The sequence below is a fragment of the Embiotoca jacksoni genome, unplaced genomic scaffold, assembly GCF_022577435.1.
Source record: "Embiotoca jacksoni isolate LCO1_2020_lvr unplaced genomic scaffold, fEmbJac1.0.p SCAF_9, whole genome shotgun sequence".
Classification (NCBI taxonomy): Eukaryota; Metazoa; Chordata; class Actinopteri; family Embiotocidae; genus Embiotoca; species Embiotoca jacksoni.
The window spans coordinates 16,140,875-16,153,632 of NW_027185447.1; the positions used below are offsets into that span (position 1 = coordinate 16,140,875).

Here is a 12,758-nt window from a genome sequence, read left to right on the forward strand (position 1 = left end):
AAAAACACTTCTCTCAACGTGCTCCATGGAGAGGGATGTAGAAAATGGAGCACAGGTGCTGCAGCGAGTGCAATAAACACAATCAGATGCACTGCAACACACACCGAATCAGACACAAATGGCGATATTTTGTGAACGGTTTAACATGCAGGCTGTACAACTACTACCAGGAAATAAATACCGAACATATTACTGACACAAATGACACATTTTAAAAGTATATGGTAAAAGTTTTTCCTGTCATATCAGTCAGTGAAGGGCTTCAGACAAGTACCCATTCATTTGGCTTAGAGTTCTCACTTCTACTGTTTATCTCCAAGGTATTCCTGTCAATATAATGTTTTGTGATTATTGAGGGATGCAACCGCAGTTTATCAGAATATCTGGCTTTTCTGTCTCAAGGACAGCCAACAGAAAAAAAAAATCTCTCAACATAAATATTATCCAATAAAAACAACAGTTTAGCTGAAATTGCAATTTTTGTTTTACATCCCCGAGTCCAGCTCGCAAAAATAAATGTCTTCTCTCTCAAAATAATATCTCTGTTAAACAAAACACTAAAATATTATCCAGAGCAGAGGAGGTTTAGAAATGGATCAACAAAGTGAGAGATACTGAAAAGGGAGAAAGAAGACTGAGGACAATGATAAAAAAAAAAATTATCCGATAGGTAAACAATTGAAGGAAAAGAGATGATGAGAAAAAGATGAAAGGGGGCTAACGATGTGAGAGATCGTTTTTGTGCCTACTGTAGATGTCTAAATACACCTCAGCCAATCCTGTGTGTGGAAAAAGATAACTAGCAGGGTTTAAAGTCACATTTTATGCTTGTTAGCCTTAGTTTAACATTTTGGAAAATGTGCTTATTCACCGTTTTGTCAAGAGTTAACGACCAGCCTACCTTGGCATAACGACAGCATAAAGAGACAGCTGGCATGGCTACATCCAAAGGTAACAACATCTGCAGGCTAGCATCTACAAAGCTTGCTGATTCACACATTATCCTGTATGTTCTTGTTTAGTTTTGCGGTAGTTTAATCTGTTTTCAGACTTAACGCTAAGATAAGATAGTTGTCTTTGGCTGTAGTTTAAATTCTTATTGGACAGCATAATCTATCTTCTCATCTCACGTTTTGGTAAGAAAGCAAATCATTTCCCAAAAGGTTCTTCTGTCGTTTAAATGTTTCTAATTCCTCAGTCTGTTAACTGTTTAAATAACTTTGGATAAAAATGTGTCTTTTCATTGTGGTACCATAAGCCCACCTTTTTTCAAGAAGACAACAGTCAGCCAAGAGTGCAATGAAAAAGACATTTTACTGGACAATTTTTTTCATAAACATCTTAAACTTCATTTAAATTGTTGTTCCATCAGGGTTTTGTTAATTTTTTTTTTTTTTTTTTGCTGACAGTCGTTATAATGGTGGGATTGGGTGGAGGTGTGGTGGGGCTGTGGGATGGTTACGTTGAGTCTTTATTTACCCGAGCAAAAGAAATCAATGCCTCTCTGCCGTAGGAAAAGTGTGTGGATCAATGGAAGGTTTCAAAAAGCCTCTGTGAAAAATCAATGTCCCTTACATGCTATTGATGGCTGTTTGGCCATGGAAGAAAGAGAACAACAAAGACCACCTGTTTATTGTGAAAAATTACGCCACTCACTCTTGTTTTAGTCTTTCTGGATCTCTTCCTATTACATTCTTGTGTTTCTGTATCCTTTCCATTGCCTTTTTTTTGTTAGTCTTGTCTTTTTGTTTAAAGTTATGCCACACTCATTCCCTTCTGTTGTAAGCACAGTACTTCTGTCTATTATCTGCAAAGACAGAAGAGCTACATTCAGCCTAACAAGTCTTTGACACTAGAGGCTGATAAGGTCTAATATTAAGCCACAGAGCACACAACATCTTGATGTACAGAAGAGAGCGTGGCGTTCTGAAGGCAATTATTTCAGCATTGCTATTAATAAATTGCAGTCAATAACATTCCACTAAACTCTGACACTGCTTTGGCTGAGAGGTGGATTGGAGTACAGTTCTGCCAAGGCTTTACCTTAGCAGTCAACATTTCCCTTGAGCCATGTCAGGCAGTGTGCTCGGAGACCAGACAGTAGGGCCTCTGTCCTGACACCTGCCCGATCTTGTGCTGGCCTGATCAAAGTGACAGTGCTGCAGACCTGCAGAGATGCAGGTGAGGGCTGCTGTCACCCCACCTGTCCAACTGATGGCAACTTGGTCAGGACAGGGAGAAAAGCAGCGGGATGGCGGGGAAGGCCGCTGTCAGCGTGTCACTCAGTGCTGTGGTGGATGACAGAACAGCCCATTAGGAAAGGAACTGACTTCACAGGCCATTAGAGGAAGCATCACACAGCCACAGCACATGGAGCACTGAGTAACGGCACAATTGAAGGGAGACAAGAAGACTGCAGGCTCCGCATTGCAACATGTTTCATATAATAATGAAAAATATTAAAATGAACATATCAAATGTGAGAGTGAAAACTAAAACTTAATATTTTGTCTTTTAGAACACTGAAGTAAAAAAATATGTATCTTTGAATGGATTTTTTGTTGTTTTGATTGAGGGAAAGGAAATAGATACACAAAACCCTCAATTCTCAACAGAGGAGAAAAAAGGTCATTAAAATGGACTAAACACATAAACAATAACTATGGTAAAATAATCCCCATGCCATCCACCCCTGTCTGCTTGTTAAATTCTATAGTTCCTGGTGTGGCCTTTCCTGCCCTCCAGTCATCATTAAAGAGAAAGACGGGAGCCTGTGAGCCCAACAGAGGCATCAACACGCATCACTTCTCCTCTGCTCTGAACGCTCAACTCTCAGCAATCCACCAGCCCCTGACGGACCTATTTACTGCACAAAGTGGATTGTGTTTGGCTGCACACTATACTTCCAAATGCTCCTTTGATACCCTCTCTCTCTCCCTCCCAGCCGCATCTCCTCCGTCTCTCTCTGATTCGGACCAGCTCACGGAAACAGCCCAACTGTCTGCCGGTTTTATTGCTGGTGCAGCACTACTGAAGGGCTCAGCGGGCTCAGATGAGAACGCCACACTGTGCCAGGCTGATGGGACACACTCCAGCTGTAAAGGCACTCCAACTCCAAAACACAGACTTACAAACTCTCTCCTCTTTGACTCGATGTTTATGTTTCACTATAAAAAAAAAAATAAAAAAAAAAGTTTCCTTCAAGTAGCTCCCCAGGCTTTTCCCTGGGGACTAGATGAAACCTGGTTGAAAAACAAAGAACAGAAACAAAAGGAAAAAAAATTCTTCTTTTGCACGATTTAAAACCCCAAAGAGATAAACTGAGAGTTTTGTAAACAGCGAGGGAAAGCTGATGGCTAGATATTCCAGATAGAGAGAGAGGGAAAGAAAGAGCATGGAAAGAGGCAGCAGACTCCTGGAATGTTTTTTTGATGAATTACAGTGCACACCATAAGCTCACAGTCTAGAGCTTTGCTATGAGACAGACAAACCACGCGCCCTGTGGTGACAGAATCTCTGAATTTTAAGTACTCTGCGACTCAAGGCTTTGCACAAGAAAACATTTACACAAACATATATTTTTCCATGATTTCAGTCCTATGACAGGTTTACAGCCCCGACCTCCAACCTTCAACATGCCGTGCTTAGTGTTTATATTGTCCATATCAAAATGCAGTTTTGCAGGAAAGAAATTCATTTTAGCTGATGTTGCCACATTCAGATCATGAATGCCAAATGAGGACACAAGTTGAGGCTTTACTGTGTGTATATTTCTAGTTCTTTAGAAATTGTTACACATAGGAACTAGGGGTTGCATCGGTATACTATGGTATCAAAATCTATGGTTATTATAACATGCACAAGTGCTTATTACTGGTATTGAAAATAAATGCAATGTGTGAAGATGATCGCCTGTGCGTTGCAACTTTCCTTTTTCCACGGCTGCCTTTCAGACTCAGCAATGGGCGCCACACACAAATACAAAAAGAAACTGATAATATCATCATCATCACCCCCGAAAAAGCGATTTAAAAACAACTTGGGATAACTTTGGACATCTTAAAAATAAACGTAGGGTTGTCCGCAAGGACCGATATACAGTTAGCAAAAAAATGTGGACGTAGTGTGAAGGAGGACACACAACAAACATCTTCATGAATCCCTCCGCGCAGATTAAAGTATGTGTTCCATTTATAACTTTACCTCTGATTTCTTTTACGTGCTAAGCCTATATCTCCTTATTAGGGCAAAGGGAATGAGAAACTGTCCTGGTCCTTTGGGTTTGAGAATAGCAGCCTTTCATATTTTCTCATTACATCTCTCAAGAGACTCCTGTAAAGATGCTGTAACAAGTTGTTTTGATATAAAAGAGATATGAAATAAAACTGAACCTTGAGCAACCTTTCTAAAATGGACTGATATAGAAACTAAAGGATGCATAAAGTGAGAGAAACAACAATTTATTTCACTGTGAACTCGATGGACCTCACACAGTGGGAGAGTTCACTGAATAGCTGCTCTGAGGGCTGATCTGTCTCTAAAGGGAGAACTTCTCAGGGTCAGTCAGGGCTGTTTAAATACACACAAATTTTGTAGCCACAATTGCATCAGGGGAACACAACATAATCATCTGCAAGGATGTGGAGAACAAACTATGCAAATCTGTTCTTTATTACTTTCCATTACACATGTCCCCCAATCATCTGTGAAGTGCCCTCCAGAAATCCCCGCAGTAAATTCAGAACAAATCAGCGATGCGGCCAATCAAATTTGTCACTTACACTGACGAGCATCTGAGGGAACGGTCCTCGAGAATTTTCTGCCACATTGATTGGTGGGATCACCCAGTCCCTCTTCTGCCGCCGTAGACCCTTCGTGTTATTGAGGCCGGACCCTGAGAACATGATGACAGGAGGTGATGCTTGGATCGTCTCCTTCTTCTCTTTCCTCTCAGCGACTTTCCCCTCTTCTTTTGTGACCTTAAAGACAACACAAGGCTTTATTTAGGAGGCTGGATATGCTGTTAATGATAACAGGAACTGATGTAATGCCCGAGTCTCTTCACTCTCAAAGCAGGACAACAAGAAGAACATTTTTATATTGTTAATCAGGTCAAGCAGCTATATTTAAAATCCCTGTAAATTGTGACTTCCTGTCAATTTTTTAGCAGTTGGGCAATTGTGCTCGAGAAGTATCAAGGTCTTTTGAAACAGTAAGCAGTTAGCTGTGTGTAAAGCACTTGACAATGTCAAGTGGTCAAACTTTGTATATGGTTGGCCTGCCTAGGGTTCAGTGTAGTGCTTTCTTTGGCGGCTCTGGTCAATGGTTACCATTATTAGCTTCGAAGGCAGTGGCAAAAACAGATATTGGTGCCCCCAATGCTTCACTGTTTGAAAGCCCTCTGAATATATAATGTGCTGTAATGTAGAGAGAAGGATATGTGACAGTGTCTGAATGAAAATCAGTTTGTGCCGTCTTTCTTTTGTTATTGTGGTACACAGATGTAGCCTATGTATCTTATTTCATATATATTTATTTATTAAAAACAAAAAAGGTAGATACATGCAAACATATTGTTTGTTTGTGTAACCTAAATATTTCTATAGAGAATACATGATGTTGCTAAGGCAACAAAGTGCACAATGGACATCTCGTATATTGAATTTGAAAGACCTGATTGACCCACTCACACACATACATTCGTTCATCCTTTCATTGAAACGGTCTCTGAATAACCCATTCATTTCTTAACTAGCGGTTAGTCTTTCTGCTCATGATTAGAGATAAGGAGGTTCGGCAACAGAGCAAGATCATTCACACAAGTCTCTGCTTCCAGAACTGCTAAAGTAGTATGATACTAGCAGAGCAGGTACAGGTACATAAAGTGTGAACATATGTTGTATTAGGTGAATATACATTTTTTTTATGATATCTTGAGCCTTTGGGAAGTGCACATTTACTGTATGAAGTATGCCATATATGAGCAACAATTTGTGCAATCATGCATCATAGCTGTGCAGGATAGAGTTGGTGTAAAGTATCTGAATTCCTGTACGTATATGTATGTGTGCATATGCGAAAGAGACCATAAACTTTCGACTTTGTCATTTACAGCGGGTATAAAAAGCCTATTAACAGAGAGCATGTCTCTAGGTTTGATTTACAGCCTTTCTCAGCAGACAATGACAGCTGAGTCACAGACACACACTTCAATCATACTGCATACTCCCATCATGCAGCTCCCTCAGTCACGCCTTGCAGGCAGAGAGAAATGACCACCACAAACCTGTCTTTTTGAAAGATGCTCAACTAAGGAACTTGAAAGGAGCCCATTTTAAATCTCCTCATGAACATTAACTCACCCATGAGTCAGAACAGCTACATCAAATGCTGAAGCTTTGAAGTGCATCACTGATCTAAATCAGCGTCCTTATGGTGAAATACTGCAAAACATATTGATGGCGAAAGGTGTACAAAGAATGTGAATCATTACAAAAACTTCCAACATGGGTACAAACAAACAAAAGTAATTGCAAGTACAGTGAGAGATTTTAAAATGTGCATCCCTGAGGTAGTTAAGACACCCACGGTAGCTCCTTATGTATAAGCCTACATTTCAGTGCCAAGGTTACGTAGTATCCACACTACCACATGTTTCAGTGGCTTAAAGTAAATGTGCTTTAGACAGTGTAGAGATCCAGAGGTTATATTTAGGTGAATATCTGGAGAGTTGTTCAACAGTAAGCTCACCAACATATCTCAGGGTTACAAGCAAACATGTCAAGAATTCAGTCATGAACATCATTGCTGAAGCTATGCATCAGTTGCACTCTCTTCTCTCAATCACGTTCCCCTGAGCTATCCCTTGCTCCCATGCCCCCCCCCCCCCTTCCTGCCCCGTTCTCGCAGTGTCATTGTTTTTCTCTGTCTCTCCTTCCAGTCAGTAGGTCCTGACAGCTTGTCTCAATAACAGTGATTCCTCATGCGCTGGGCTGTGTCAGGCTGATGGAGTACCAGCAGGTAAAACAACTGTGCAAAGTTTCACCCACCGAACACTGTTACGGCCCTGACAAATTCCCAGTTCATGTCTTTGTCATGTCTCCAGGATCATGAATGGTGAGAGTAGATTAATTCAGTCAGCCTAAATATATAGAGGGTGGTTACTATAAAGCCAAAAGTCAAATAGTTTTGAAAAGAGAAAGTAAACTATCAAACTGAAAGTATAAAATAAATTATAAAATAGAGAAGGGGTTAGAAAGACTAATGAATAAATTAATAATCTTAGTCAACCTTAAAGATCTACACATCATTTTGCACTTATAGGAAGAGTCAATGGTGGACACAAGTCAATTTCCAGTTGTCCAGTGTCAGTATTTTGCTGCTTAGAGTTTTAGAAACACAAGAATGAGACACTCCTAAGATCTGGTAAAGCAATGATTGATGTATACTGTATATTCACCAATATGGCAGCAGCTTTGTCTGTGTATTAATACTAAAACAAGGATAGCAGCATCAACAGTAGTTAGGTACCAACAATAAAACAAAGTACACTGTATTTACTCAAATATTATCTTTACAAGGGTATATTAAAACATTTATTATTATTTATTTGCTTATTGGCTAAGGGAGTTTGTAGCCTACAGTCCCGAGTTACAGAGATTGTGAGGTGATGCAAGACAGGGTGTGGGGACAAAACAAAACAATTGAAAACCACTCACCAGAGATGACAGAGAAAATGATTTCATTACAGTAGAGGAAACAGTGCAGGCAGAGGGTGGAGAATTTATGTCCATGTTAAATTTCTGTATGCCTGGAAATGTGTCGGTGTGTCTATTCGTGTATTTACACGGATCCGAGTGTGGATGGGAGGGTGTTCATGTCAGGGTACAAGAAAAATCTAGGCTTTTGAATTTAGGAGACTGAAAATAAGAGGTTCAATCACCATGCATTTACATACAAAGAGGGTAGTGTTGTTAATACCTTTTCCAGTTTTTCATTTTATATGGCTTCTGTGAAATATATATCCTTACAGTTCCTCCCCAGCAGTTGACATTTGAGTGTAAAAATAAAATACAACACAGGAGCAGGCTGCAGTCTTGGAAGATGGCAATGGCCTCTGGCACATATTGAAAGTTGAAGGTCCTGTACGATGCAGTCTATAAAAAGTGTTTTCTCTTTGTCTCTCACTGTTTGTTCTTGCTTGGTCAAGGTCCCTCAGAGGGTTGGCTTGTATCTGCCAGCGGAAACAATGCTTTCAAGGCTGACTTCATTAGATGGACGCCCAGGAAAAAAAAAGCTTTTAAGGCTGCTTTAAAGAAAATGTGTCAAGCAACCCAGCATATGGTGTGTATGGGTTTGTGTGTGTGTGGGTAGGTGTGTGGGGTGTGGAGGGGCAAAGGCTAAGGTGTCATATTCCGTTTCATCAACCGAGTGCTTTGTTTCAGACATCTTGCACGATGCAATCCAGGGCACTTAAAGTAACTTGGCAAAAGGACAGGTTGTTACACAGGTAAAGAAACCTGGTGTAAGAGGAGCTCATATGTTAAATTGAAAGGAAAACAGGATGTGCTTCTCCACCTGGGCAGAATGGACAAGTCTTTTATCTATAGTTTACAGAATTTGCGCTTTCAAACCTGCATTAACATATTTTTTTTTATGGGCAGCAGATAACAGCTGTAAACAACTCTGACCATATTTTGAGTTCTTATGGCCATTGTGTTAGGCCATTCAGCAATATCAGCATTCTTTTGGGGTCAAATTTGTGTCCAATAATGTTGGTAAGTCCGATATTGACTCTCTTTTTAGCTCTTATTTTTGGTCGACACCACCTTTTGATGGCAATCTGCATGGACCCTCAGTTTCCTAGCTAAATGCTTCACTTTACAAAATGTTCACTGGTTTGTAGCCAAGTTTGTATACTGGATAGGCAGTATTTATAAAAAATGTCTGCTAAAAACATCAGCCTGCATCTAAAAACAATGCTGATGAGAGTAGTTTCAACTTAAATAAATATTTTATCTGGTATCGTAACCTAATATGTTGAAGAAATCCTGAACTTTTTTCAACTCAAGATGGTGTTTAAATAGACATAATCATCTTTTTGCCACAATTCTCACAAAATGTGGTTTAAAGTAGTTTTTATAAATATGTAAAGACAAAAAATAACATACAATAATTTAAACAAATCTAAAGGGCGCAAATAACCATTTTGAGATGCACTAAAACAGAGAAGTGTATAATAAAAATGTTCAGTAGGATTCAATAAAATATCTCATCTAACTATAAACCTCTCCCAAAAGCTCAATCATACGAATAAAATCTAGCTTTACAATGTATATACAATATATATATAATATACAGTCCCTAGTTACCACTTGAGGTATGGCAGCATATCCACGTTTGACCTCTAGGGGAGCTATAACTCCTGTAACAGACAAAATCCTGATCATACTCTTGATGTAGTTGATGTAGTGAAAGTAGTTCTTTCTCTTCATTATGGTCCAAGAAACACCAACACTCTACCTTGTCCACTTGTTACCAGTCTTTACAAGTAACAGACTAGCCCCCCAAAACACATGTTGCCATATTCCATGTGTGCTGTGCTGTGTGATACGTTCACTGAAACATGCACCTGATCCGCTGCAGTCAGTCCATATTCAAAAGACTAACCTCTGCCAAGCATAACATGCCTGTGTGCGCAAACAGGGTTTGTCAGCAGAGCGGGATGAGACAGATGTGAGCTGGTTCTGGACAAATGTATTCTTTTTCTTCAGAGAGAGGAAGGCTTAGTGAGGTTGACTGCAGGGGATGGTTGCCCCACATCCCACCAGTGCGATGAGGGGAGGCAGAGGTGGAACGAGACATGTTTGGGATGGATTGAGGGGGATGAGGAATAGTTGTCAGAAGCAGATGTGACCCCCTCCACCCCCCAACCCCCAAACCCCCTCCCCCTGCCTAAATAAGTCATGCTCCAGATCCTTTTATCTACACATGCTAACAGGTACTAGTGAGTTCCCTGAGGATAAATGTAGAGAGAAAAAGATGGAGGAAAAAACAAAAAAAACAAAGAGACAGAGCTGTGCCCATCACTGCTGCAAAAGGCTTAAGTGGGCTTTTCTCTTGCCATGGTGTAATGCTGATCAAACCCTGCAGCTCCGGTTTGCTCCTCCTTATTCACACTCACAGATAGAGAAAAAGTACAGGAAGGTGATGAAATTGATTAAAGGAGCAGGTTAAGCGGAGATGTCTCTGCACTTATCCAAACTTTTATGAAAGATGGAGGGTAAGGAGCAGAAGCAAAATTGTAGTTAGATATCAGAATCTTTAATATCAGCCTTATAGATTCTAGAAATTCAAAGGTTGTGCGATTTCTTTTAATCCAACACAGAGAAGGCAGACATTCCTTTCGCCTGCAGCCCTGCACAGATTAAAGCTCAAGGCTCCTTAAAAAACAGACACTTTATGCCCTGAACAAAGACACAACCACACATCGACCTTTGACAGCAATGGAAATTTAACGCAAAATTAGCACAATTTACACTTGATCCAACATAAAACAACATTCTCGCACAGTTACCAGACACACATGCTTATGCACACTAGCGTTATGTGAACAGGAGTCACTGAGTGTGAAATGGATGCGCCCCCCCAGCCCTGGTGCCATCAGCCTTAGCCAGCTGGCGGTGGTCCCAGCTCTCCCCCTCCACGCCACTGCCTCCCTGAAACCCTGCACGCTTTGATATCAGCCAGCCCCTGGCGACCCAGACATCTGGAAGTTATTATTCAACAGAGCACACCACAAAGCGCCATTTCCATAATGAAACATCACATTTTGTTTCAGCGCCCTGCTTTCTCCTGCTGCTCTCATACATGTATGGTGCAACTTGTAGCATAATTCTGACTTCTGACCATGTCTAGCTCTTTCATTGTTTGTCTGTCTATTCATGCTTCCTCAACAGCTCCTTATAAGTTGACTCAATGGAAAATAAATTAAAACAGTCAGTTGACCTTAAACTATCTGTAGTTTCATACTGAAGCTCATACCAGACATCTAGTGGATCACTGAAACTGACTTGAATTATAAAAGTGTGAAAATAAAAAAACAACATAGTCAGAGCCAGAACAACATACTTGTCCTTACACCTACATCCATAGATCCTTTGTTGCTGATGTCTCACTGTCTACTGTTGTATATGATTCTATGACTTTTTTCTCTTCTGTTTTCTGCCTGTGTACACAACAGAGCAAACCCACCTGAAAACGTATTTATTTGTTAGTATTAAAAGGTCTGGAAATCTTAATAGCCAAAAAACTACTTAGAAGACTCAGAAAACATCAGACCTCCAGTCATTCAAAGACTGCTGGCATCAGAGACGTTTTTTTTTATTGATTTTATTTTCATATTTTGCTTAAAACAATATAAAAAAGTTGACTGTTTATTGTCAAGTTAATATTAGCTCAAGAAAAATGACCTCTGAAGTTGATCAAAATGAGAAGATCTCTCTAGTTACAGATGGACCTGTAACAGTGACAGACTTAGCATCCTGGCCTCTTATGAGATACAACCACCCATGACTACAAACTGGAGTGAGGTAAGTAATGAATGTCTGTTTCAACATTTCCAACTTTCCAATTAAATTTTGTTCTATTTGTTGATACACTTACTAGTATTAGGGGATGAAAGGCAGTCAAATACAGCAGTAAACACAGCACTTACTTACTTAACTTGATATGGTATACACTTGCCTATTTACACATCAGCATTACATATGGCAGCATTAGAATTTATTTGGTGCTTCTGGCGAATGTGCATGCAGTATTCACCCTGTTTTTTTTTGGCTCTATTTTGGGTCTTCACCAACTCTCCAGAGAAGTACAGTATATCTGACTAGTAGATGCCTAATACTCCATTAATTTGGCCAGCTAGCAACTAACTTTACTTGTTTGCTGCCACTGGGCAGGGGGTTTAGAGCTTTTTTTTTTTTTGCTGCAAAAAATAGCTGTAAACAACATGTGAATCCCAAAAAATAAAAATAATGAGCTGAAAGAAGCCAGAAATTGAGCAACAATTCTCTGTGGCCACTAAACCAACACCATTCACATTGTTGACAGTCTATTTAAAAAGCACTACAAAGTGTCTATAATATTGTTTGGGACTTTCTTTGGCTGGGGAGTGAGAACTGCTTACTACCTAAACCTAACTGTGCCTGTCAAGGCTAAATAGATCTTTGCCAGTCATTATATCTTGTAAGTGACATGTTTGTCTCAGTTAGATTTGGTCTCATCAGGAACGTATTGGCCAATGACTGTGTGAAATGTCTAGAATGGCACTGAGTTAGTGAACGCAGTCTCCATTTCATTTGTGTTGTCATTGCCTCATTTGATTAACACCCGTGTTCAAATTGACTATCAGACCCGGCCTTGTGGTTCTGTAGTCGTGGGGACAGTTAAACTTAGGCTGCTCAGTCTTTGCCTGACCTCTGACAGCTTTTAAATAGAGAAGGAAGAGCAGAGGACCCCTGGGGTATCCAAGGCACAGGATGTTTTCCAATAACAGCTTATGGCTAAGGGGAAACGTACCCTCCCCCCTGTGGCAGTGTGATTCTATCACTTTTAACCATGTGCTACTGCAACTTCTTTCTACTCCAATCTCCCCCCTCTCTCTCGTTCTCTAAAACCCCCAAGGAGTTTTGACCTGATTCTTGGCTGTTACCATCACCAGACCACTGGAGAAAATGTGATAGGAAGAAGAAACTCTG

The 12,758-nt window shown here is 40.2% G+C and overlaps 1 protein-coding gene across 2 annotated transcripts in view; it reads right to left on the bottom strand.

Annotated features, from left to right (window-relative positions):
* LOC138192818 (cadherin-4-like) overlaps positions 1-12,758 on the bottom strand; it is a 219,985-nt gene that overhangs the window by 59,307 nt on the left and 147,920 nt on the right. For both annotated transcript variants that reach the window (XM_069140497.1, XM_069140498.1), the window contains one exon: positions 4,782-4,979. In XM_069140497.1, coding sequence (XP_068996598.1) covers positions 4,782-4,979 — 198 coding nt within the window. The remainder of the gene's footprint in view (positions 1-4,781; positions 4,980-12,758) is intronic.